A 26,655-nucleotide genomic window follows, 5' to 3' on the forward strand; every position below is an offset into this window, starting at 1 on the left:
GGAGCCGGGAAGCGCCGCGGCGGGGCCGTAACGGGCGCGGGCGGCCCGGGCGCGCTGTGCCCCGATCATTGGTCCAGCTCACGGCAGCCGCTGCTTTCAAATTCTGCTCGGAAGGAAACAGGAAGCCCCAGAGCTCCTCGCCAGAGCCTCCCGCGCCCACCCCCGCCCACGAGCTCGCCTCCCTGGCCAAACGCTGGGAATGGGGCTTTTCCCGCATCCGGCGGAAACCGGGAGCATCCCGAGGCCGAGGTCCCGGCAGGGAGGTGCTGGAGATGCTGGGTTTCGTGTTGCTCGTCATTTTTCATCGTATCCGCGGTGAAATGAGTCGTCGCCTTTCAGCTTGCCCGGCCACAAGGCAGCATCACCCTGGGAACGCGGGATAAACCCCGTGGATCCATCGGGACAGTCAGAGGGTTTAGGACACCTCCAGGTTTTTCAACTTTCCACCCCAAATCCAGCGTTTGGATTTTCGGCTCTTTGTCCAGCTGAGATAAACCCGGAGGTTCATTCTGGGGCTGGGGTAGAGGCTTGAGGAGGCAAAAAAAGTATCTGTCCTTGGAAAAGTCGTGGGGAATTTAATTCCCCATCCCTGGAAGTGTTTGAGGCCGGTGGTGTTGGATGGGGCTTTAAGGAAGGTGTCCCTGCTCCTGGTCTTTAAGGTCCTTTCCAACCCAAACCATTCCAGGATGCCATGAAAGCCCAGTGTCATTCCCTCTGGAAAATCAGCACTTCATGCTTCCCATTTCCTCAGTTTAGAAGGAACTTCCCTGAGCTGCACCCAATTCCTAGGGGAAGGAACATCCAGGATTGCCCCATGAGACCTCCTGGCTCCTCTGATTTCCCATCTGCTCATGGGTTCATTGAATTCACATAAGGAAGGTGCTTGTGGAGGAGGTGTGATAAATTAATTAAACTGTTTTTATTAAATTAGAGAAGTTTCTGAACAGCTTAAAAAAAATAAAGGGATGGGGGTTGGAATTTGGCACAGGCTCTGCCTCCTTCAGGACACCTCAAGCAATCGGAAAACCTCAGTTAATACACAATAAATTTGTTTTTTATAAGAATCAGGTTTGCATAATTTTCCTGCTTTTGCTCTCTTTTTAATCACTCGGTTGTCCTCCTCCCTCCATTTGACCCTTTGCAAAATCCTTAAGGATTTGGGAAAAAACAGAGAGAAATTGGCACAAATCCCACAGAACAGGATTAAATTTGGAACAACAATAATCAGAGTCCAAGCCTTTTGCTCTGGCTGAGTAATCCCTTAACCTCTGGCTGCTTTTTATGGAGTAATTCCACATGTTTGGTGACAAATTAAGGATCAGCTCTGCCTGGAACCAACAAGGAATGAGCCCTGCTCCAAGTTCAGGGGGATACACAAGGAGGAAGGGAACACAAAGTGTTTAAACCAGGAATTATTTCCATTGTCTGGAAAAAAGATCCACCACAAGCAAAGGAGTTATACAGCCAAGGAAAAGCACCATTCCCAGCCAAAGTCTTTCCCAAATTCCCCACAGAAACCACACATTTACAAACAAGCCTTCGTTACAAAAGTAAATTTATTATGACCTCACTTTTATAGCTCTTTTTTTTAAATTCCTCATAACAATTTATAAATAACTCCTGGTCGTGGGTTGCCACAGCTGGGGGTGAGTCTGCTGTTTGGGAAGGTACAAAAAGAAGGAGAATTTTGGGAAGCTTGGTGGGACTAGAGCACCATGGCCTGGGGGTTCCCGAGGAGCAGCGGGGCCAGGCGCAGGAGCGCCCGCACGGGCACGTGCAGCCTCCTCAGCTTCAGCAGCAGCTCCGAGAAGTTCCTGCTCCCTAAAAACATCCAAAGCAAAGGAAAAGTGTAAAAATGAGAAAAGTTTTGTCAAAATTGGAGGGGGAAGCTCCAGAGAGCTCTGGAGGTGTCATCCCATGGATCCGTTTGTTGTGCGCTGGTTGGAAAGTGAAGTTCTACCAGAGATCTCAAATCTCTTTGAAAAGGGATCCCAAATCCAGGAAGAAGGAGAACACAGAGGAAAAGAACAGCCAGAAGAGAGTTGTGTAACAGGTAACTGGAATCTTCCATGCCCAGACACAGGAGTCTGTGGCCCACACAGGATTCCCGGGATAGGCCCCTGATCCCTCATGGATGTGGTGACATTGCTGCCCCAGCCCTAAGCAAGGAACAGAGCTCCCAAAATTAAGGTCCAGCTGCCTTTCTTTTCCCTTAGTAACCTCAGGACTGGTGTATTCCCAGGCTGCTGGAGAGCAAGGAAAAGCTGCCCAGTGAAAGGATCCGGGATTTCCCCAAATTCCAGTTCCAGACTCACCTTCCAGGCCTCCAGCTGCCAGCTGCCCCGGTGTGGGCACAGAGTGGTAAATCAGGAAGCACGCCAGCATGCTCAGCTGGGATTCCTCTGGAGCCTGCCCGCTCAGGTAGGAATGCAGGGACACGTCCCCTCCGGCTGCAAGGGACAAGGAATATCTTTGGTGACATTTGGGAAGCAGGATTTCCACAGATAGATCCCACTGAAGTCTCCATTGCCCACAGAAGGTGGGCTTGGGAGGTTGTTTTCTGACCTCCTTCCTTCTGCCATGGCGACCCTGCTGTGGTCACCCTTTTCCCTTTTGCTCTGGGAAAATTCTCCCTGTGCAAGATGAGGAAGGAATTTTCCCTGGGAAACATCACCTTCCCTGCTAAAAACCCCCCATCACTCCAGGCAAACACAATTCTACAGGGAATGTTCCACACCACACCGAAAACACCCTCCCTTCCCTCATCAGTTTTCCACACTTTTGAGGCAAAAATCAAAATGGATTAGCAAGACAAGAACCAGGTGAGCAAGAGGGGATGGAATGAGATGGTCCTTAAGGTCCCTTCCTACCCAAACCATTCCAGGATTCCAACACTGGTTGGATTGAAATTCCTCCTTACCTTGAAGCCACTGATCCAAGGTGTTATCTATGGTGCACTTCATCACTGGCAGGAATTCCGAGTTCATGAAGAGCCCTCGGGTTGGATTCCTGCTCATCCTCTCCTGGTGGCTCCGGGAGCTGAAGAATTCCAGCACCAGCTTCATCTGCCACAGCTCAAAGGTCTCGGACATTTCCCGCCTTTCCAGCCTCCTCACGGCCTGGCAGCGGGAATCGGAGCAGGAATGAAACAAGCAAATTACTCCTCAACCCCTGCCCTCACTCCTCTGGAAAAGCACATGGAATGGCCACTATTGCCCCCCAAGAAGTGGGAAAAAGTGTTGTTTCCAACAGGAACAGGAGTTTCCTACCTGGTCGATGGCGATGTACGTGGGCAGCATCTCTGGATTCTCCTGGGTCACGCACTCGTAAAGGATGGAGGAGAAAAGATCCAGGATTTCCTGTTTCTGAAGAAAGACAGGTGTCAAGCACAATTTATTCCAGGTTCCTGCCTGGAATTAATTAACTGATTCATTAACTGAAGTTAATCCATGCAGTGGCATCACAGGAATTTGGGATAATTAATGATACCACTTGACTTCTTCCTTGGGATAATTAAACTGGGTTTTATGTCCTCCCTTAAATAATTTTAAAAGAAATTCCATAAAAAACACCTTCTGTGACTTCCCCTAAATGTTTCATGGCTCTCTGGATTTGTTAACACATTCCTCAAGGAATGGGACAAAAAACCCCAGTATCAAACCAACAGGAATCAGAGGATCACCACTGTATTACACAACATCCTGCAGGATATTCCCTGCTCCTGCTGATTGCAGGGCTAAATTCTGCTCTAGAGTTTAAGGCAGGTTTTCCCTAGTTTTTATCCATGGAATAAGTGTTGGTCCACACCAACACATCCTACCTGGCCCATGTCCATAGTCGGTTTGCAAAAATAATCGGCGAAGGAAAAGAGAGCGGGATCGGAAGTGAAAGCGGAAATTGCTTCTGGCTGGAAAAAAAAAGGGATCAAAATGAACTTTTTGAATTTATGCACAAAGGTAGCAACAACTGATTTCCAAAGTGTCCGGAACACAAGGGAGAAAACTGGAACCCACGCCAAAGGTTGGAATCCATGCCTAAAGGTTGGATTCAACGATCTAAAAGCTGGACTCAATTTAAAGGCTAGACTAGATGATCTAAAGGCTGGACTCAGTGATCTAAAATTTGGATTCAATGACCTAAAGGTTGGACTCCGTGATCTAAAGGCTGGATGCAATCTAAAAGTTGGATTCCATGATCTAAAGGCTGGACTCCATGATCTAAAATTTGGATTCAACGATGTAAAGGTTGGACTCCATGACCCTGGAGGACTTTTCCACCCTAACAGATTGCATGATCAAGCACTTCATGGGCAGGACGTGTCCAACACTCGTGTCTGCCCACGGCAGATGCACCAACACATGGTTGTCCTGTGAAAGCCCACCAGAATTCCGTCCCTCAGCAGCATTCCTGGCAGGAAGCACCCTGGGATCAGTACCTTGAAGGCCCGCGCTTCCGAGTTGCGGTGGGTGACGGTCTGTGCCAGGAGGCTGCGCCATCCCATGGGATCCTCCTTGTAGGAGAGCTGCCCAGCCCGGAGCTTCACGTACAGGATGCCACCCTTGGAAAGGATCGACCTGGAATGCCACAACAGGGCCCATTTACAGAACCAGTTCAAAGAGAGGAAGTTCAAACTGGATATTGGGAAGGAATTCTTCCCTGCGAGGGTGCGGAGGCCCTGGCACAGGTTTCCCAGAGAAGCTGCAGCTGCCCCATGCCTGGAAGTGTCCAAAGCCAGGTTGGATGGGGCTTGGAGAAACCTGGGGTAGTGGAAGGGGTGGCACTGGGTGATCCTTAAATCCCTCCCAACCCAAAGCATGCTGCACTAATGGACTGAGCTCAATTTAATCCTTCCACTGGACAAGAGGGCAATCAATGATTGGACTCATTATCTTGGAGGTCTTTTCCAAACTAAATGATTGTGGGACTGATCAATGGCAAGTAAATGACCCAAAAACACCCCGTTGCTGAGCAAAGATCGAGCTGGTTTCTCCCACCCCTCACTGGGGAGTGCAAAGATGAGAGTGATTTCCACACCCTCCCTCCACCCCAGATCCTGTGTTCCGGTAAAATCTCCGGTTCCCACAGCTGCCCGCCACGTTTCGAGCGCGTCACGAGGGTGGGCGGCACTTTGTGACATGGGGTGACACAAGAAAAAGCATTTCACAGGGCTTTGTAACAGTCCCCAACAGTCTGGGAAATGTGATATCACCACCACTCAAAACCAAACCAAAACCATGAGTTGTAGCTGCTCTCTGGTGCCTCCATCCCACTGCCAGCCTCTGTGGGTTTTACTATCAGGTTTTCCCCGACCCTGTTTTTTTGCATGAATTATTCACCTCAATGGGTGAAACCCAACTCTGCAGTTTCTTTCTTCCCCCCTAAAGTGCTGTCAGATGCACAACAGTGACTTGATGAAACCCAGGTTTCAACCCAGAGCTGTGGGAGGGTTTAAAAAAACCATGAAATACGATTACTACGAGGTCATGATTCAGTTGAGCATTAAAAAACACTTACTGGAGATGAGTCGTTCCCTTGCTTAAATCTATTAATAATTCCCAGTACCGGGGGCCCTTCACTCTGATCTGTCAATAGAAACATTTTATTACTAAATATAACCAGAATCACTGAATTAAGGGGCTTCTACTTTTTTTTTTTTTTTCAGGGTTGTTTTATAGTGTTGCCCACACAGAAAATTCAGGAGGAGGCTTGTGTCTCCTACAGGGAATTCCCTGCTGCATCAGATCTTGGGAGATCTTGATCAAGACAGAAGACAGAGAATTGTCTTTGGAATCATAATGGGACAATGTCATCCAGAGTCAGGATAAGGAATCAAAACCCATCAGATCTCAGCTCTTGAGACCTGTGATGCAAAATCCAGGTGATTTTCCATTAAAACAGAGATTTCCTCTACCTGCTTCAGTAAGTGGAGCTCTGGGAGAAGCGTGGGTGCCATCAGCTCCTCGGTGGCCTCCCCGTACCACTGCGTGCCCTGCAAAACATCACGGGAGCCACAGGTTAGAAATGCTCATTTCCATGGGAAAAGGAAGGAAAAGGGCACCTCGTGGGGAACAACTGCCCTGGCAGCAGGCAGGGGGTTCTGTGCCTAAGTAAATACAGGACTCAAGTCAGGAAACATGGACTTCCCAAGCTGTATTTTCCATGGACGGATGGATGAACACCTAACACTGGGCAAGGCCAAAACGTGAAGGTTTGGGAAGCAAGCTGTAATGGGAACATGGAGAATCCTTGCCAGAATCACAGAGACGCACCTCTTCCCCCTAAAAATTCCAGGAACTCAATTCTGAGCATCTCCCTTCTCCCATATAAAATAAATCCCACAGAAAGGACTCTTCCCTGAAGGACACCTGATGGAAGCACCAAGGAGAAGCTCCAAGTTGCTCATCTCAGAATTAGGAGAAGGCCTGGAAAACCACAAATGGTTCCAGCTACCTCTGAGCCTTTGGAAATCCTTCTGAAGAGGGAGAAGAACCTGGGTCAGTCAGGACACCCTAGAAGACTCTGGTGACTCTCCCTGTCCTCCCTTCTGCTCTCCAGGTGCAACCAAAGCACACCTGAGGTGTGAGTGGGTTCAGCCCAACCCTTCACTTATTTGTGCGGAATTCACCTCGTCTCCACCACAGCTTGAAACCAAACCCAAGACTGGAGGCCGCTCCAACGAAAACTGGGATAAATCCGAGTGTTTGGTCATCCCACAGCCCCTCGGGGCCTCTCAGCCACGTTACCTTGTAGGTGACCTCTATGAGGGCGTAGCAGGGGGTGTTGGTGTCCACGTCCACGGGAGTGAGGAGCCTGGGCTCGGCCGCCAGCACGTACAGGTGACGCAGAGCCTGCAGGTGGTACCTGGGGTGGGAACCGGGAGCTCAGCATGGGCTAGGAACGATCCCAGAACGAACCCAATTCCTGCTCCACACCCAAATACAGCTCCTGTAGCCATGGTATTGGTTAATTAACAGAACAGGGCTTAATGGAGCAGAAGCAAAAGTAATTAAAGGTCATAAATGGACAGATCTTCCACAAAAATCTTTCCAGCTAAGCAAACTGGAGCAGCCACATCACAGCAGCACAGCAGAGCTGGTGTTTCCTCGCTGCCCAAAGATCCCTACCATTGTCATTTACTTCTTCCATTTCCCACTTTTTTTTTTTTTTTTTTTTTTTTTTTTTTTTTTTTTTATGGAGAACCTTCAGAAATTGATTTTTGGTAAAAATCCATCATTTGTCTTTTGTAAGAAGATGGTTCAGCTGAAGGAAAAGGGATCCCCATGGAAGCCTTACCGATTGTCCGTGCTGTGAACAGGGAAGTGAGGGTACAGAGCACAGAGAAGAGCAGCAATGGAGGAGTTGGAAGTGCTCAGGGAATATCTGTAGGAAAAAAATCAGATTTCCTTCTAAAAAACACAGGAGGCCAAAATAATTTGGTGGGATGAGGAAAGGAATTTCCAAAAGTGCACAAAGACAACAAGACTTTCTCTGCCAACAGAAGACGCCTTCGTGCATCCATGTATTAAAAAAAGAGAAATGGAGGAAATGGAAATAAGGGTTGAGATGTGCCTTTGGAGCAGGCTCATTACCTTCCTCCTCCCAGGAAGAGGAGCCCCAAAGCCATGTGGTGAGCCAGGTGGAAGCCGTAGTTCATCTCTCCCCCCGTCTTCTTGTGCATGAAACGGCAGAGCTGGAGCACTTTGAGGTTCCCAGAGCCGGCCATGACCATGGCCAGGGCCAGGAGAAGGACACTCAGGCACGTTTCCAGGTTATAGTGACCTGTCTTCAAGCACAACAGAGAGATTTCATCACAATTCCATGGCCAACAGCACATTCCAGGTGGGATGATCCACCACTTTCTACCCCGAGCTTGAAAACCACATTCCCCAAAAGGAGGGAGAGCCAGCAAAATCCTTCAATGATGTGCAGCTATGCCACATCCTATATATCATGTGTAATCCAGGAAATTAAAAGGGCTGGGTTGGTTTCCATTGAGGTTTTGCTGAGGATCACACAAAGCCATCTTTTTGCTTGGAAAAACTTACTATGGATGCTGTCGGAGCCGACAAGCACTTCAGGAAATCCGTGGCGTATTTGTACTAGAAAGAAAAGGAATGCCTAGTGAATATGGATCCAAAAGGTGTGACAGCTCCCTGGGAAGTGATTGGAATCAAATAATCCTCCTCTTACCAGGCACTGAAATGCTGCCAGATTTTCCGAGCCAGCAAAACGAAATCCCAGGGATAAACACGCTCCGGCGATGATGTAGACGTGAGCTTGCCTAAGGAACAACACAAACAGGATATGACTAAATGCTCCTCTTCTCCTCATCTGAATACACAGCACAAACCCCTTCATCCCTTAAAAATAAAAGGAAAGAGGCTCATCCTTTATAGGATATCCCATATAACAAAACTCTGCTTTACAGGACAGTAAAATTCCCTCGGAGGAGGTTTTTGGGACACTCACGCCAGTGTTTCCAAGCTCAGGTCTTCAGAAGAAGGCAGCTCTGTTGCATGAAGAGAGATAATGTTCTCTCTTATGATCTGTAAAAAGCAGGAAAGGAAAATAAATCCAAGGGAAAACTGATGACTCATTGAAACTCTGGCCATCAAGAGCTCATAAGTGATACCAAACAGGTCTAAGGGAAGGAAAGGCTGTTTTTTCCCCAACAGAGACCATCAGCATCCTGTAGATCTTATAGGTCTTAAAAATTCCATACAATATCTTGGAATATCACTGATTCCACTGTTGGGAAGTTATTCCTCCATGCACCAGTTTTGGACCTGGCAATGCAGGGAGAAGTTTAATCCTTTCCTTTCCCTGACATAATTTTGTGTCTGGAACAATCCCATCTCTCCTCAATCATCTCCTTTCCAGTCCCTGGGGCTCCTAAAATCCAGGGATCCCAGGGGACAGTCACCTCTGTCATGTTAATGCTCATTTCCTTGTGCTCCTGACATGACTATGGAAATACCCACATGGAAAACAACCCAGGGAGGTGTAAAATTGAGAAGCAAACACACCACACATAAACAAACACCTACCTGAGGCACGTTGCTGTTGACCCACTTGGAATTGGGCAGGATGTCATCCCACAAAATCAGGCATCGAGCCAGGGTCTGGAAAAAGGGAGAAAATTTATCTATGGAATTGGGAAAAGCTATAAAAATACACCTAAAAATTAATGTGACATTCCCCATAAATTTTGTCTTTCATCTATTTCTCCCTAAATTCTGTCTCCATGGCAAGAAAGCTGCCACACTCCAAAGAGGAACTGTTGGAAGGGGTGAGTTTGGATGGGAAGCAAAGAATTCTGGACGGTGGGCATGTTGGGCTGGAATTCCTAAACATCATTTAAATAGACGAGGAATGAACCCAGGGGAAATCTTACCCTCAACAAAAGGAATTCTGGTTTGACAAAGTCCAGCAGATACATGGTGTCTGGTGCTTTGAGCCAGTCAGCAATGGATCTGCAGGGCATGGCAAAAGAAGAGGGTTTCCAGGTCACATTCCAGCAATTCCAAACCTCAGCAGAGCCAACACTAAGGCAGTTTCACCCTGCAGGAATTCCCTGGCCAATACCTGTTGTTGGTCTTCAGGTAAATCATGGCAAGTGCAAGGGTGGCACCTGGACACGTCACATCCACGTTGATGGTGTCTCCTTCCTGGGAAAACACAGGGAACACTTCCCACAGGTTCACTTGGAAAGGAATGATGCTCCCAAAGTCATGGAGACATCTCCCAGAATTCCAGCTTTAATGAGGCAGCACTGGCACCACGTACCTTGATTTGGTAACTGGGAGATTTGTGCTTCTCCCTGTGCATTCCTGCCTGGAATCTCCTGTGTCCCCCCACCATGTACTGGTAGAGCTGCTCGGGAACGTTGAGGTCTGACATCCCAATCAGGTTACTGCCATGCTAAGGAATGGAGAGAAGGAAAACATGGAAGTGCCTTCCTCTAGGAGAAAAACCCACAGGCAGCAGGGAGCCAAGGATGGAACAGCTCTTGGAATGCCAAGATCCCAGTGGATAATGAGTCTCCTAATTGCAGCTGACTTACCCCAAGGCACACCATTCCCAAGGCCAGCCCTGATGCCAGGGAATAGGACTCTCTGTCCGTGCAATATTCCATTTCTGGGCCGGGGGGACGCCCTGGAGAAACCAAACCAGCAAAATTCATCTTTGAAAATCCCAGCTTATTGCTCAATTCCTACTGAAAGGAGAAAAAAAATATCTGTCCATCTTTAGGGAAGTCCTCAGTGGAATGGCAAAGAGCTTGCAGTTCATCCATCCACTCCCAAATAGCAACTCCCTCCTAAATGTCATGGTTGGAGTTTAGAGCCATAGTGAAAACGCCATAAAAATGCCAAGTTTAACTGAGGATACTTTAAGATCCTGCACCAATCCAAATGCTGCTGCTAAAAAAGGATTGCACATACCCAATTTCTAGAAACACAACAATCTCACCCTTAAAATTTATCCCATTCCCCGTCAAATAAACCACACAGTCTCCAAGTATAGTCCCATGTAAACATGGAGAAAAGCTGTTACAAGAGCACAAGTGAGATCACAAATCTGCTGTTCACTTCAGCTCTTAAGGCCTAGTGGTTAAAAACCCTTAAAATTCCAAACATGGGAATTTAGGACACCAAATTTCCAGGTGGAAGAACTAGAAACAGTAATGATGCTGCCACCTTTCTTTTCCTAAACCCAGTGACTTTCCTTTTTATGCTGCACAAGCTCCCAAGAGGAACCATGAGGTTTGGGAAAATGGGAAGAAAATGTGGTGGGAAAAGGCGCCAAGGTCACAATCCCAACTCCCTGGTGCACACGGCGACTATCCCAGCCCTCATCCTGTTTTTCCAGCGTTGGCACCCACCTATCTCAGCCAGCAGCACCTCAGCAGTGTGCCTGTGGGCAGTGCCCTGGTAGACCAGGCCTATGCCGACCACGGCAGCCACCTGGACGTTGTGGGGCACATCCAGCTCCGTGGAGGTGGGAGGCAGCAGGGCAGGGATGTGGATGCTCAGCAGGCGGGTGATGGCCATGTCCATGGTGCCCAGCTTGGCAGCGGAGACGCCGAGCAGGAGCCCGATACTCGTCATCTCGTGGCCCTGGGTAAAGGGGACAAGGAGCAGTGAGGCACATTCCCAGTGAGGAATGGGAAAACCCCTGTCCCAGTGCTCCAGTGGCCTATCCCAATGAGCTGTGTGCAGGGTGGAGAGATCTGGTGGTAACACTGCTGGAAATCTTTGAACAGAAATGGAGGTTACTCATTTTGCAGAATGCCAGAATATTTAGGATTGGAAGGGACCTCTGGAGATCATCCAGTCTATCCCCCCTGCTCGCTCAGAGCAGGTGACACAGGAATGCATCCAGGTGGCTTTGGAATGGAGTTTATTCAGAGGCTCCATGCCCTCCCTGGACAGCCAGTTCTCCACCACTTCCTTGGTGGAGAACTTACTTACTTGGAAAGAAGTCCTTCCTCACACTGAGAAAGGATCCTTCCAACCCAAACCATGCACCATGACCACAACAAAGCAACTCAGACATTCTCCCACACCAGGAAACTCCCAATGCAGCAGATCAAAAAAACCTTCCTTGTTTTGCCTAAAGAATCCAATCCCACCGGGATCTGCCTCTTGGATGTGCCAGAACTCCTCACCTTTGTCAGGTAGTCGTGGATGTTGAGGGTGGCCAGCTTGGTGAGGTGCCCGTTGAGGCCCAGGGCCATGAGGAACCCCGCGTACTCGTTGGCCAGCTCGGCGATTTTGGGCTTGTTGTAGACGATCCAGGCGGAGTCGATCTGGGAAGCGGGAGCGATCTTCAGGCCGGCGGCCACGCCGTTGTGGAAGCTGGCCCAGCAGGCCATGTTGGGCGGGACATCGATGTTCCCACTGTTCAGATCCACAGTGGTGTTCCTCGGAGGGGCACGGCCTGCCATGGGAGAGGGGGTAACAGCGGTCAGGAGAAGCCAAGCTCCTCATCCAGTGCCAAGAGAGGGAACGGTTCCGATCCAAGAATGTTCAGGAATGTCAGGACAGCCCTTTGCAGGATCTCCATCCTGTATGACCTCAGCACTGCTTATGCCATTTTTCCACTCCTCTCTCCTTCTGTACCTAATCAAAGGTTTCAGTGTTTGATAACACCGGCCCTGACCATTCCAGAAGGATCTTCCACCATTCTAGGTGGCAGATTCAAAGCCCAAAGGAGCTGCTTCCCCACAAAACCCACACTTGAGCCGTGAAATCCTTGGTGGAGAAGATGCTATAAAAATGACTGTAATAGGATAACAGCTGGAAGAAAGCCCATCCTGCTCTGGGATGGACTGGGAAGGAACCCCTGACCAACATACCAGTGAGGTTCAGCTTAGGGATGGGCAGCTGCTCCGTAGGCACAGGATGGTAGGAGAACAGGGTGAACATTCCTCGTCCAACTGGGAGTGCCATGGTTCGCTGGCACAGCTGCAGCAACCTGGTGGGGAGGTGAATCCAAAAACCACATGGAAAATTTTCCCAAATATAAACACCTACAAACAACGGGCACTGGATAGAACCATTTTTCCCTCATTGTGACTCCTCCCTTCTCCTTTTGAACCAAATCTTTGGTCCTTACAAGGTTCATCTCCAAGATACCTTTTGGCTGTTGGAACCTGGCACTACTTTTCCCTTAAAGCTGGTTCAATAAATCCATTCCACAGACACTTCCCAGCCGCGCTGGAAGCGAGGTGAGGGGAGAAAGCCAAGAAAAGGTGGTTGCCCTGCGGGATCCTGCAATGAGTGGTGATAACACCGAGTAATAACCCGCGTACAGAGGCGATAAGGTGCTTCCAAGAATGCCGACCACAATTCTCTACGATTTAGTCTGGAAACACTTTCTAAACTCCTAAGATTACTCAGCTCCCTAGGTCAGACTCAGAACATGTTGCAGGGTAATGGTGTTCTCGGGTTTGCTTTTTAATTTGGTTTTTATAGAAGAGGTTTTCAACCCCCCCCCCCCAAAAGTGAATAAAGCAGGACAGGGATAATCGAGGCCACTGGACACAGGTTTCAAAGGAATGGGATGGGACAGTGAATGTGCTTTCTGTGGAATTCCAAGGTCCCCTGTCTCAAGACCAGCCTATCACAAAGGGTTCTCAGGCTTTAGGCAGGGCATGGATGGTTTGGTCTCTACACAGGAGGTCCTGCTTATATTTCACATTTTTTGGGCAGAGGAAAGTGCTACAAAATCCCTTCAACCCCAGCTGAACTCAATGTGCTGTCTGTCCTTCCCAAGAGCCCCCTACTCCAACGCAGCAGAGCTTTGATCCACGCAACTCCAAAGACTTGGATTAGGATTTTTTTTTTTTTTAATTAGATTCTGAGCTTCCAAAAATATCCCCACAACCTTGCAGCTGAATGAAATACTGGGGAATAGAAACAGCTGGAAATGGAGAAATTTCCAAGGCCACAGTGGTTGGGGCTTGGAGCAACCTGGGGTAGTGGAAGGTATCCATGGCCACGGCAGAGCTTGGAATGAGATGAGCTTTAAGGTCCATCCAAACCCAACCCAAGCCAAGCCATTCCATGCTTCCAGGACTCCTTACCTGTTTTCCTTCTCCTCGATGTACTCGTGGTCACTGGCCTCTGGCATCTGCACCACGTTGACGCGGACGGGCCGGGCGCTCTGGAGGAGCCTCCTCACCTCCTGCACCCTCAGGTCCTCGCTCCAGATCAGGGACATCACCTCCTCATTCATGTCGTTCATGCCATCCTCATCCTCCTCCGACTCGGCCGCTGACGGAATGTCCGAGGACAGCACCGTGCCCACGGACTGCAAGGGAAAGGGAAAAGACAATTCCAGGGGAGGGGAAAACTGTCAGGAAGGCACCACAACCTGAACTCACCCAGCACAATGTGATGGGTCTGTACACAGGAGGGATGGACACACCGATGGAGGGTCACAGCATTCCCATGCTCCTTACAGGAATTAAAAGGCCTGGAGGATTTCCAAAGATGGAAATCAAGTACTTCTGCACAACCAAATGGGATAAATAACTAAAGACAAGAGGATATGACACCCCAAATGCATTGAGGAGGTGACGTGTGATGAAGTTCTTATCCTTTCAAAATCTTTCCTTGTTTTGGAGCAGTTGTAGGAAAGGGTTTCCCTTTCCCTGCCTACTCCATCAGCCCAGTTCGTGATTATCCCAATTTGTGATCAGTCCAACCAGAGCTGCTGTTCTGCAGATTCTGCTCCAAACCCTGTGTTATTTTTTAAAGTGTTGATGTTTCCACACATCAATTTGGATTCCCTCCACAACCACCTTGGAAAAGCAAATTACCCATTAAAACAAACAGCCCGCACAGCAGAAAATCCCAAAATTCCTCACTATCAGAAAACTTGGGATTCATCACAGCACCAGAATGGTTTTGGAACTTCCACACATGAACAGAAAAGCACTAAAGCTTAGGAGGACTCTTGGAAAACCCTTTTTCCATGCAAGATTTAAGAAATGCTTTTCTAAAACTCTGCTCTCCTGTTTGCTCACATCACACAAGTGATGAGAGGACCCAAAGGGAGCAGATCTTCCCGTGGTTCTCTGGGAACATGTTGCCCCTGGAAGGCAAGTAAATGAAGAGCTGATGGATGACACTCAATTTCTTCTGGTAAATCCACACTCAATCTCAACACACAACTGCACCACCCAGAGCAGCAGCGTCCGTTCTGAAACAGGAAACTCCACCCTGCCCTCCGAGAAATGACAAACAATTTGGGGTTTGAAGCTCACTTTGGCCTTTTAAGGTCACATCAATTCGAGGCATTGTTATAAAGTCAGTGATAAAATCAAATTTATCATCGTTTTCGATGATTTGTGAGGGTTTCGGTTGGGCACAGCTTCCACCAGCAGCAAACAAAAAGGATTTTTCGTGTGGTGGCAGGTGGGAGTTTGACCTGGAGTTAATGAACCTTTCTGCCAAATTAATTACAGTTTTAATATGCAATTAGTCATAAAGCCTTTGCTGCAGAAAACTGGAATAACTTTAATATCCCTTCCAAAGCTGAGACAGCAAAAAAGGATCTTGACCAAGATGGACTTGAGATTTCAATTCCAATTCCTGACTTTGGAAAAGGCTCCAATCTTTTGCCATGATGGGGTTTTATGCCAGCTTTAGGAAGATTTTTGGTTTTCAACAAAGGACATTTCAGTGAGAAACAATTCCTTGGGATGCTGGTGATAGCCACCATCAGAAGGAAGAGAAAAACATCACATTGTTTTTTAAATCATTTTACCTCAAGATACAAATAACTAAAACCTTTTTTGGGAAAAAAAGAGAAATGTGGCAAGTGTATTTCCAAATCCAGCTCTTCTAGTGGAAAGGAGGATGCCAGCCATGCCAACACAATGAGCCTCTGACAAATACCCACCTCCTTCTCCTTCTGCCATGGTTTGATGGCAGAGCCTCTGGAGAAAGCACCAAAGAATGGGAGGAGGAGGAGGAATCCAACAGCTCTGGAGATAAAACTTTTGTCTAAATTTAAAAATGTGATTTATCTTGAGTTTTTTTCCCAGCTATCCATGATTATCCATCCCTGCTGGATGTTGCTTTTCACACCAAAACCCTTGAACATGTAAATCCTCCATTTTGTCGCCCTCAGTTTGGGAATTAAGCTGGAAATCCCTGAGCTGCTTGCTCTGCCCAAACCCTGGGATTGGGAAATCCCTTTGTGGCCGTACTCACGGATTTTCCCTTCTGCAGGCTCCCTTCCCAGGCCTGCTTGGACAGATCCTGGCGGCCGATGAGGAGGCAAACGGCTTCCGGCCAGTCCGAGGCCGGCTGCTCCCGGCACTGGTAGATGGCATCCCGGATGGGAAGGGCCACACCAAAGGGAAGAGATTCCAGATCCCTCAAGGTGAAACCTTAAAATTAAGGAGGGGGGGAAAAAAAAATCCTAAATAAGTGTTATCAATCCCAGACAAAGAGTGCTTCCTGTTATCCAAGCACAAGGGTTATTCGGGAATGTTGTTGTTTCGCTCTTACCAACACTGGTCATCCAAAGGACCAATTTTTCAGCCAGGCTGGAAACAGAAGTGCTGGATTTGAAATTGCACCTGGAAAATTAAGGAGAGGCCAATAAAAGCTCACCCAGAAGTCAGCAGGAAGTCACAAACTCAATAAAACAGCACCAAAAGTTTCCATACCGATTGTCATCCTGCTCCATCTGCTGCTTCCGTTGGCCTAGGAAAGACAAGGCTGTGTTAATTCCATGTTTTCCAAGCTTGAGACACTCCCAGGATGGAGTCAAAGCATCCTTACCTGATGTGATCTTGTACAAATAATGGGAGGCCTCATTCAGCACAGCACTCTCATCCCCAAGGATGTACAAAGCCACACTCTGGGGAGGAGAAATACCAAAAAAAAGTCATTTTGGCGGCTGATATTCCTTTGCTTCCCAGAAAAACAGGCAGGAAGTAACTGCAACACCACCTCAGAAGTGGTGCAGGTGTATTGTGAAAGGTGACTGAAACAACTGAACAACAACAAACTTTGAAGCTTTAAATTTTGGGGGAAAAAATCCGCCCTGAAACAATGCACTGAATTTTCCCTCACTGCTCCAGAGATAAAAGATAAATATCTTCCCAACAGAAAAACATGTTCCCAGTTATCCTTCTTGTGTTTCTCACATTCCATTTCTCCTGCAGGACACACACATTTTTCACTTGGTCTCCTCCACATCTTGGATATTTTGTGAAGGTTCCAAGTGAAAAGCTGTTGGGTCCAGCCAGCAAAATCCAAGGGATCAGTCATTATATTTTGAAAATTCTGGGAAAAACCACATCCAGGTAAAATGCTCTTGTGGGCTTGATGAAGATCTTTTAACTCTGAGCTCTGCAAGGGCAGATCAGGCAGAGACAGGAGGAAAATAGATCCTGGCTTTTTCTCCCTGTTTTTCTCCTTAGGCACCTCAGGCTTGACACCTCTGCTCCCAGTTGGAAGGGTTTTCCCATCAATGAGTAAGGAAGTGATGCTGACCAGGAGATACCATCAGCACTCACAGGACTAAATATTGATGTTGGGGCATGCCCAAGGAGAAAAAATGGGGGAATTCTCATTCCCTAAACACAGATAATTCCAAGTTCCATTATTACTTTGCACAAACCACAGAAAAACACAGAAGTGGTGAAGCTGCTCAGCTCCAATACATCCAGTAAATTAATCCCCCTGTTATTTCACCCCCCTTTAGAGATGTTTCACTCCCAGGAAATTCAGCAGCTGGAGCAAGCCCTGCCCACAGGGCAGTGCTGACAGAACAAGGCACATTCCCTGTCTTCCCTGTCCCCCAGTACTCACCAGTACCACCAGTTTGCTCCTTTCACAGATCCCTGGTAAGTAGGGATAAGGCTGCACTCCCTCTCCCTTCAGGCAGGAACTCAGCCACTGGAAGATACTTGGAGGCTCAGCAGAAAAAAAGGAGGGATGGAGCATGAAACCTGTTTGGACTTAAGATGAACAGCAAAGACCATGAGCTCAGGGAAAAGGCACAAGAATTCCTCACCATTCCCAATTCCTCCGGCATTTCCTTCAACAAGACAAATCCAGGATTTCCCCCCAAAATGTTACAGATCCCTCCTGTCAGATGGGATTTTATGACAGGAATGAAAACTCAAGGCATCTATTTAAGGAAGAAAAATTACTTCAAAGGAATAAGCAGGGGATAATCCTCCAGAATGAGGGGAATGTTAAAAACAAAGGGACTATCCAAGTATCACGGAATAGCCAAAGGCTTGAACTCACCCTGGTCAATTATGCAGGTCTGCCTGGAGGTTTTGACAAGGGCTGGGTAGTCCCTGTAGTAATAATCCATGTAAGCTTCCAGTTTCAAATCCCTGGAATGAGAGAGAGGGGCGTCACAGACTGGGAAAAAACCATTCCAACCTCCTAGATGCCACCTTTGGGCAGCTGCTGCTACTGGGGAAGAATTTAGAGCCATGGAACAATTAGGAAGGGTTTTAAATATACCTTTCCTTCAAATACAGAGCAGGTTTGCTCCAGTTTGGGCAATCCCACCAAAAGAAACAATTTTCCAGTGGGAATACCTCGCCAGCTGAACCAGGAGAACCACGAGGGAGCGGAGTCCTTCTCCCATCAGACTGTTCAGTTTGAGCTCCTCATAGATGAGGTGGAGAACAAAGAAAATGGCAGGGATGTGGGAGAAAAGGAGGGTGGAGGAATCCAAACTGAGGCTCTGGGAAAAGTCATCCCTGGAAGCTGAAACTTCCAGAGGGTCCAGGCGCAGAGCTTTGGCAATGGGATGAGACTCGAAATTCCTGTGATAGTCAGAGCTCAGGAGATATTCCCAGTCCTAGAGCAAAGAAACAGGAAAGAAAGACAAGACGATCCATGGTGAACATAATTTCCAGAAAGGAATTCCAAAGCACTGTTACAGAGGAATTTTTTTCCCTAAAAACCAATCCAAATATAACAGAGGGAACCATTTCTTACCTCATCTGACCCAGTTTCTGATGGCCTTGCCTTCTTTGGAGCAATGACTGGGGAGAGTGATCCTTCAAAATCGAGCTGCAACAAATTTAAGAAAAAGAAATAAAAATAAAAGAAATAAATAGAAAAATCAAATTAAATAAAGAGGTTTTTTTTGTGATTTCTTAGGAACCAGGGTTTCTTGCGATTTCTTTGGAACCAAGGTTTCCTAGGTGAATCACAACATCTGAACTCAAGCCAAGTAGGACACGATGCGGCTTGAGGTATTTCTGGATTTGCTGAACAATCCCCAGAAACACAAAATCCTCTTTAGGGAACAACAATCTGAGCTGTGACCTGTGTTTAAACTCAGAATCGATTTATTATGTATGAGATTAACCAAATTTAATATAGCAGTGTTACGTGTTGAGGTGGAATCAAATCTCCTTTTTTTTTTTTTTTTTTTTTAATAATCAGCACCTTGTAAATGTACCTCATGATAAAGACAGAATAAAACAGGCCTGAAAATTAGAAGTGAAGAATGGATTTGCTCACATTCCGTGTCCAGCAGAGCCTCTCGGTGTTGTAACCCATCATGTTCATGAGACAGGTGACAAATAAATTCCACTCTGAGTGGTAGCTGGGCCCTCCTGGGGCATTGTAGGCGTTGTACCACTTCACCAACATCTGCACAGCTGTTTCCTTGGGCAGGATGGCTTTCACCCCCTGCAGGCATCTTTTCACTGTTGGAAAAGAAGGAAATCATCCCTCAGCTCCGCTGTCCTGGGATTTGCTTCATCAGTGGTGGAAATCTCCAAGGTTCATCTTCCTGGGCCTGCTTTCAACTCTAAATAGAGCCACAAAACTCCAACAGCTCTTCCTTGAGTCGAGCACAAATCCTCCGATTTGGAACAAAAATAAGGAAAAATACTCCTTTTTTTGCTCATTACTGAAACCAGCCACGTCTGAACTGGCACCTCAGCCCTTCCCCAAGCAAAGCAAAAGCCACCTAAAGCTTTGGAACCCTACCTAATTCCGAGGTGGCGATTTCAGGAATACTGATCCGAACCATGGTGTTATTGCTGAGCTCCTGGAAAATCCAACAAAAGTGGAAATAAATCAGGAAATGCATCAAGAAAATGCAGGTAGAGTCATTTTCTATCAACTCAGAACTCCTTAGTGGGTGAAGATATTCCCAAATCTTGGCTTCTGCTACATTAAGATATGGAATTCAGGTGCAAGCTCTGTGAAACACTGGAAATCTTGGAATTATCTTGAATAATCTTTGTTATCAAAAGTGTTGCCCCAAATGACAGGAAAATACCTACTAAAGTTACTCTGTTGTGGACAGGATCCCTCAGAGCTTGGATGAAAGTCCCAAGCTGCTGGAAAGTGCAGTCCTCAACGTAGGGGGAGTCATGGAGCTTGGAAGAATCCCTTAATTCCGGAACTGGTGACAAAAGCACGCTCTGGAAAGTGGGAAAAACGAGCCCATTTTAGAGTTCAAATTGAAGTGGAATTCAGAAATAAAGTGGATCTGATCAAAGAACAGCTATAATTGTGGGGTTTGAAGTACTAACAAGAATCTTGGAAATGACTACAGATCTTTCCAATCCCTGCCTTGGAAGGTTTATGGCAAACAGAAATAAATAAACAGGGCAGCACCACAGAAATCTTCTTTAAATACAGTTTATTCAGAGGATTTACAAAACAAGAAGGAAAGATTAAACTGCAAAAGTCACCTCAGAAGATAAAAAACCACCAATCATTAGAAGAAAAAGAATATTTCCTTATTTGTTACCTCTTCCAGGGGCCCCAGGTGCTTGTTCAAAGGCTTGGATGGAGTACTGACGCTATCCAAGGGAGTGCTTGGCCGAGGCATTGGGTTGGACATTGTCAGGGATGGAGCAGGAAGCCCAGGAATAAAAACCTTTCCCACCTTTTTGGTGGAAAAGGGAAACAAAATAGTTAAGTTTTTCTCTAAAAATACCCCCCACAAAAATTATTTAATTGTCCCATTAATGCTATGGATGCTTCAGAACTCCCAGCACTGCACATAAATTAGGGACGGAAAAGGTGTCGCTTACCCGAACCACTCCGGAATAAAGCACCAGATTCCCACTGCCTTCCAGAACCAGCAGTGTGTCAATTCCCTGGAATAATCAAGCAGCACATTCAGCTCCTTGTGTTTAATTAAGGAGGCACCAGCTGCATGACAAGGACATTCCACAGGTAACAGTACCTCCACTGGAGCTGCATCCTTTGCTGGAATATTGGTGACAGATCCAAAGATCAGCTGTGATTTATCATTGCTCTCTTGGAATTTTACACACCTAGGGATTAAAAAGAACAGGAAACATAAAAGGTTTGTCCTGGGTGTTGTTACAGAAAGAAAACACAGACTTCCAACAGTGCAGTTGGAATTTTTTCTGGGTTTTGTGCTTCCTTCTTTGTTTTCCCTGCTTTGCCCAAAAGAAATCAACTTATTTTTAATTTTCTAGTTAATTAAAAGCCCTGATGTACTTCCAGCTGGGAATTTCTGGAGTGCTTCTCCTGGTTCACCTGTCCCCAAGGAATGCTCACCTCAGCTGGAGCTGGGATTCCACTAAAAAGCACAGGAATTTCTGCCCACAAAGGTCAGTGGAAATGAACACTTTGGATGCCTGGGAATTCTTCTCTCTGGAAAAGAAACACAAGGACCAGGTTAGAACCTGCTTTCCTTTGGAGACTCCATGAAACCATTCAGAAAGCCTGGAATAACACACCAGGAAAAACTGGTCTGGGTGCTCAGTTCTCTGCAAGGGAGCTGGGCACTTAGGGAGCACCATTTCCCCCCCCCAAAAAAAAATCAGGGAGTGCAAGTCCATGAAGGCTCCAAGATGGCTCCAATTGCAGAAAAACTACTCAAATAAGCTGTGTTTTCACTTTGATTCCTGCTTCCCAACTCTCATCCCAAGAAAACCAGCTGACCTCATGCTTGGGACTGTTTCTGTCCACAGGTGGTCGATGCAGAGCTCAGGAACGATCGGCTCCGTCTCCGGCACGAGGAAGGAGTCGTTGGAAATGGAGTTTGGGGAATGGGTAATGCTGGGTCTCCTTGGGGACTGGGCACTACTGGAAAAGTTGAACCTCTGCACTCCAGAGAAGGAATGGACTCCCAGGGCTGGGGAATGGGAACGGCTGCAGGCAGAGACAGGATATGGATGAGGAGGGGATCTTCAAAATCATAGAAAAATCAGATATTGATGCAGTCAAAAAGTGGATCTTCAAATTCAGGGAGAACCCCAGGGAGCTTATCCACTGACTTCAAAAACTCAACCAAACCATAAACCAGGAACTAGACCACTGTTGATTTCCTTTAGTTTTCTAGCACAGGAAAACAATTCTCTAATTATTTTCCAGGCATCTCTGTCCAAATCCAACAGATGAGATTTCAAAAGGATTTCAGATGGTCCATTCCATCAAAAATCCCTCCTAACCCCTTCCTTCTAATTTCTTTAGAGAAGCCAGCCCAAAACACTCCTGGGACTCAAACATCCCACGGACATTCCTTGATCCACGACAGAGCAGCCTCCTGGCTCTGGCACAGGCCTCACTCCCCTCCTGTACTACTGGGATAATGGCACAGGGAGGGCATTCCAAGGGAAACTGCAGGTGCTGCAACACAAGAGGCACCAGAGCCTTGGATGGAAAGATGGAGAGCAAAATGTGTCCATGCTATTCCATGGGTGCCATCCTTTGGGATTTGCTGTGGGTGCTCACCTCAAAGCAGCCATGTTGGAGATGGTGGGAGAGCGGGATTGCAGGTTGGGAGAGGAGCTGGATCTGCTCTGGCTGTGGATGGATGAGTAGTTCTGGAAAGGGGAGCCCCCAGGGGAGTCTCCTTTGGAGAGGCTCCGGAGATGAGCGGTCAGGGAGCTGCTGGTGGCCATGTGCTGGGGGGTGCCCCCCTGCTCTGGGAATTTCAGCACCAGGCTCTGCTCCTGGGAGGAAAACCAATGGCATGTGGGCAAGGACAGCCAGGGAGAGGCTTTTCCAACAGCTTTTCCCATCAGTTACATGTTACAAATTCATGCTCAGCCTACTGAGTTAATCCCATCCACCCTGCTCTTCCACTCCCACAGAAACTGCTCCAATGTTTGGTTTTTTTTTTTCCACAAAATCACAGGATTTGGTTGGAAAAGACCTTAATGCCCAGCCAGTTCCACCCTCTGCCATGGGAACACCCTCCCCTATCCCAAGCACACTGTCCAACCTGGAACATTTCCAGGAATGGAGCAGCCACAGATTCTCTGGGAAGCTCTGCCAGGGCCTCACAACCCTCACTGTTAAAGTTTTCATGGCACTAAGTTACTTTCCACTTTCCTTAAGCCTTCTGGTCCAATGTATGGAATTATATGTTAATAACATAATCCGTGACCCCATGATCCCCCTGCTCCAGGCAAATCCATGGAAAAAAATGTCTTAAAAACCAAAAGAACCAGCCCCACCAAACATCCTACTCTTATAAACGAAACAAATCCCAAAATCCAGGCATTCCTAACGCACATCAGGGCACGGAAATGCACACAGCTGTTTTCCAGGGATCTTCATTCCCCAGGGAACGTGTACCTCTGGCTTGACTCTCCTGAGGGCCCAGACTGTGTGTAAGCTCTGCACAGTGTCGTAGGTCATCACAATGGAAGGGTCAGCGCTGAGGAACACGATCCTCAGCGTGTGGTCAGCCACATACTGCACCCGGGACGATCCAAACACTCCTGGAAAACACGGATGCATCCCAAAGGATCAGCCCCACAACAATCCTATGAGCATTTCCCACACTCTCTTCCGTCCACAATCTGGGTTTCTCCCCTGGGCAGCTTCCCTGTTCATGCAGCCACTCTAACTGCATCCTTGGAAGTGACTCTTCCAGAATTTTTTGATACAGGGACACACTGGGATTTGCTGCCACCCGGAGGGACTCCAGTGACATCCAATGTACCTCCAGACTTCCAGACCAGAGGGGTGATCTCATCCAGGGGGTGCAGCATGCTGAACATCGTCGGCAAAGGCTCCCTAGGGAAAAGCCAGACAAATCAGAGCCTGGAATGTGACAGCAGGGACACAGATTCCATCTCAAAAAGCTTGTTGGATTGACTGAGTAGATTCAACTCTTCAGGACCTGTATTCCTAATCCCAGCTCTTCCAAGGACTAGAGAATCCCAGGAGAAAACAAAAAAAAGTGGATAAAAGCTGCTCATCAGTGCATTGTCCAACTGCTTCCTTTGGGATCCACAGAGGGCTTCCACAGGGGCTGGGAGCCTCAGCCTACAGGGAATGGGATCCCCACCCAGCAGGGAATGGGATCCCCACCAAAGCGGAATTTGGATCCAGCAGCTGAGAGAAAATGTCTCGATGACAATCACTCAGTGACTCTCCCAGCTGTCCCTGACAGCCTGGAATCAATTCCTAGGACAGACCTTAATGGAATCAGGCTGGTGCTCCCCAGATCCTATTCCCAGGACCAGCATTCCCAGATAGTTTTTAACACTCAGCTTTGAGTGTGCTCAAGCAGAGTCACTGGGATGGGATAAAAAGACTGGAAGAAGCACATCAATAAAATCCCAGAATGGTTTGGGTAGGAAGGGATCTTAAAATGATCCCATTCCACTCTCTGCCATGGGCAGGGACACTTCCACTATCTCAGGTTGCTCCAAGCCCCATCCAAGCTGTCCTTGAACACTTTCAGGGAAGGGCCAAACACAACTTCCTCCTTTTCCACCCAATTTCACCTTTTCCTATCAGAAACACACAGATCTTTCACCACTGCCCTCCAACTCCTCCATTCCTTATTAGATTATCCAACAGGAAACCACCCAAATTCCTCATCCCATACCTGGGTGGACTTGGAGGCACCTCGTGGGAAGAACTGCTGCGCTCAAATAACAACCCATATTTGGTTGGCCAGACATTTGCAACCTATAAAAAAAAAATATGGATTTGTGGTGGGATAAAAAAATCAACCATGTGCTGCGTTGATGATGTTTGAGGGTCTTATAGGAAAATAAGATGTTCAGGCTTTTTATGCAGAGCAGGGAAACGTAAACGTGGACAGATGCACCAGTTGTGGACAAAAAGCATGGCAGAAGTTACCTGGAAAGGCAGAGCAGCGATGTAATCCTTCCCCTCCATGCTGTGCACGTTTATGCAGGAGTTCTGCAAAATGCAGATACATTTCTCCACTGTTTCCTCACTGCCTGGCACTGGAAAGGATGGAAGAAAACAATTACACAGTGAAGTTTCACTCCATTCCAGATGTCCCTTATACTCAAAAAGAAAATTCTGACATTTCAAGCGGTGGTGAATGAGCTCCTGGAGTGTGTCCAGAGAAGGGAATGGAGCTGGGGAAGGGGCTGGAAAACAAGGACTGGCTGAGAAAGCTCAGCCTGGAGAAAAGAAGGCTCAGGGGAGACCTTCTGGCTCTGCACAATTCCCTGACAGGAGGGTGTAGCCAGGTGGGGGTCAGGCTCTGCTTCCAGGGAACAAGGGACTGGATGAGAGGAAACAGCCCCAAGTTGCACCAGGGGAGATTCAGGGTGGAAAATGGGAAAATTTCTTCCCCAAAAGAGTATCCAGCCCTGACACAGGCACAGGGCTATAAAAGGCACGTGGATGTGGCACTTGGGGATGTGGTTTTGTGGTGGCCTTGGCAACAGCCGGACTCAGCAGCCTCTGAGGGCTTTCCCAACCTAAACAATTCCATGATTCCAAGCCAAGGGAGCTGAGCTCTGAGCATTTGGCCAGCAGCACAAGAAGCAGGACACTCACCATCAGCTTTTTCCGATTTTTCCTGGGGGATAATGAAGTCACACCACAAGGCCTGAAACCCAACACAACATCATCAGTTTTCCAGAACGAGCTGCTCCCACACAACATCACCTTCCCGTGTTCCCTGTCTGGAAAGGGTCTGTGGGCTCCCCCAGTGCCCCTTTCCCACATTTCTGTACCTGCAGGACAGGGCTGTCGACGGTGAATGCCTTGTACACGGCGGACGCTTGGCTTCTGCTGCCCTTGCTCCAGATGACCACGTTGCTGGCCACGTACAGCTCCTCATCGTAGTCCACCTCCTCCCCAACATCACTGATGCCTTTCCTCAGCTGCCAGCTTTCCTGGAAAACAGAGGTTTGTTGAGGGAAAGCCACAAGAGCCATGGGTGTGATGAGTTTGGCCAGTTACGAGGTGCTGGCACAGAGATGTTGTGTCTGCTCCATCCCTGGAAGTGTCCCAGGCCAGGCTGGATGGGGCTTGGAGCACCTTGGGATAGTGGAAGGTGTCCCTGATCATGGCAGGGGGTGGAATGAGATGATCCATAAGATCCCTTCCAACCCAAAAAACCCTGGCATTCCACGGTAATGGACAACCAGGATCCATTTAGATTTATTTTGATGGAAACCAGGGAGGAATGGGTAAGGGAGACCCTCTGTAGAGTTCTGAGATTTAGAGGGAACCCCCTTGCTCCCTAAACTCCTTCTCAGAGAGGAGCTGGGATATGGATGGATCTAATCTTAGGCTCGATCTCCATCAGAGCTGGGGATGTTCACCTGGAGAAGTCTCCAAGGAGACCTTAAAACCCCTTCTAGTGCCTAAAGGGGCTCCAAGAGAGCTGGAGTGGGACTTGGACACGAGTCTGGATTGACAGGACAAGGGGAAATGGCTTCCTGCTGCCAGAGGGGAGGGTTAGATGAGACATTGGGGAGGAATTCTCCCCTGGGAGGGTGGTGAGGCCCTGTCAGAGGCTGCCCCATCCCTGGAAGTCAAGGCCGGGCTGGAGAAGGCTTGGAGCAACCCGCTCTGATGGAAGCTGTCCCAGCCCACGGCGGCGGGAGGGAACCGGACGGGCTTTAAGTTCCCTTCCCTCCCAACCCCCGGCTCAGGAAGGCTCGTACCCGGTGCCGGTCGTGGATGGTGACCTCTCGGAGGGAGCCCACGAGCCCTGCGGCGCCGTCGGAGGAGCAGAGCTCCGGCGCGGGCTGCAGCCGCCGCAGCTGCAGGCTCAGGGCGCTCGGGTGCCGCCGGCTCTGCTCGCGGCCCCGCGGCGCGAACTCCTGCAGGTCGCCGGCCGCAATCATCGTCGCCCTCTCGTCACAGTGTTCCGACATGGGGCCCCGATATCCACATTATTTCCGGGACGCTCCGGCGGCTCCCGCGGGCA

At 48.1% G+C, this 26,655-nt stretch overlaps 1 protein-coding gene across 1 annotated transcript; it reads right to left on the bottom strand.

The window, feature by feature from the left end:
* Positions 1 to 1,538: 1,538 nt before the first annotated feature.
* ANAPC1 (anaphase promoting complex subunit 1) lies at positions 1,539 to 26,605 on the bottom strand. The gene is made up of 47 exons (XM_066546084.1): positions 26,390 to 26,605; positions 25,451 to 25,612; positions 25,272 to 25,323; positions 24,597 to 24,706; positions 24,340 to 24,422; positions 23,446 to 23,519; positions 23,076 to 23,221; positions 22,227 to 22,447; positions 21,435 to 21,644; positions 21,048 to 21,143; positions 20,707 to 20,797; positions 20,552 to 20,617; positions 20,266 to 20,403; positions 19,793 to 19,933; positions 19,494 to 19,554; positions 19,020 to 19,207; positions 18,489 to 18,563; positions 18,083 to 18,348; positions 17,781 to 17,872; positions 17,337 to 17,485; positions 16,302 to 16,380; positions 16,187 to 16,223; positions 16,026 to 16,096; positions 15,726 to 15,904; positions 13,589 to 13,815; positions 12,359 to 12,477; positions 11,669 to 11,940; positions 10,883 to 11,117; positions 10,064 to 10,155; positions 9,787 to 9,921; positions 9,586 to 9,668; positions 9,395 to 9,473; positions 9,048 to 9,122; positions 8,470 to 8,546; positions 8,191 to 8,281; positions 8,046 to 8,099; positions 7,590 to 7,783; positions 7,294 to 7,380; positions 6,744 to 6,861; positions 5,912 to 5,989; positions 5,515 to 5,582; positions 4,436 to 4,574; positions 3,821 to 3,907; positions 3,270 to 3,365; positions 2,921 to 3,119; positions 2,316 to 2,450; positions 1,539 to 1,821 (listed from the first exon to the last, which is right to left on the bottom strand). Exons 1-47 carry the CDS (start codon positions 26,600 to 26,602, stop codon positions 1,706 to 1,708), a joined length of 5,856 nt encoding a protein of 1,951 aa, XP_066402181.1. The 5' UTR covers positions 26,603 to 26,605; the 3' UTR covers positions 1,539 to 1,705.
* Between the last annotated feature and the right edge of the window lie 50 nt (positions 26,606 to 26,655).

This window comes from Molothrus aeneus, chromosome 3 (genome assembly GCF_037042795.1).
Source record: "Molothrus aeneus isolate 106 chromosome 3, BPBGC_Maene_1.0, whole genome shotgun sequence".
In the NCBI taxonomy this organism is placed as follows: domain Eukaryota; kingdom Metazoa; phylum Chordata; class Aves; order Passeriformes; family Icteridae; genus Molothrus; species Molothrus aeneus.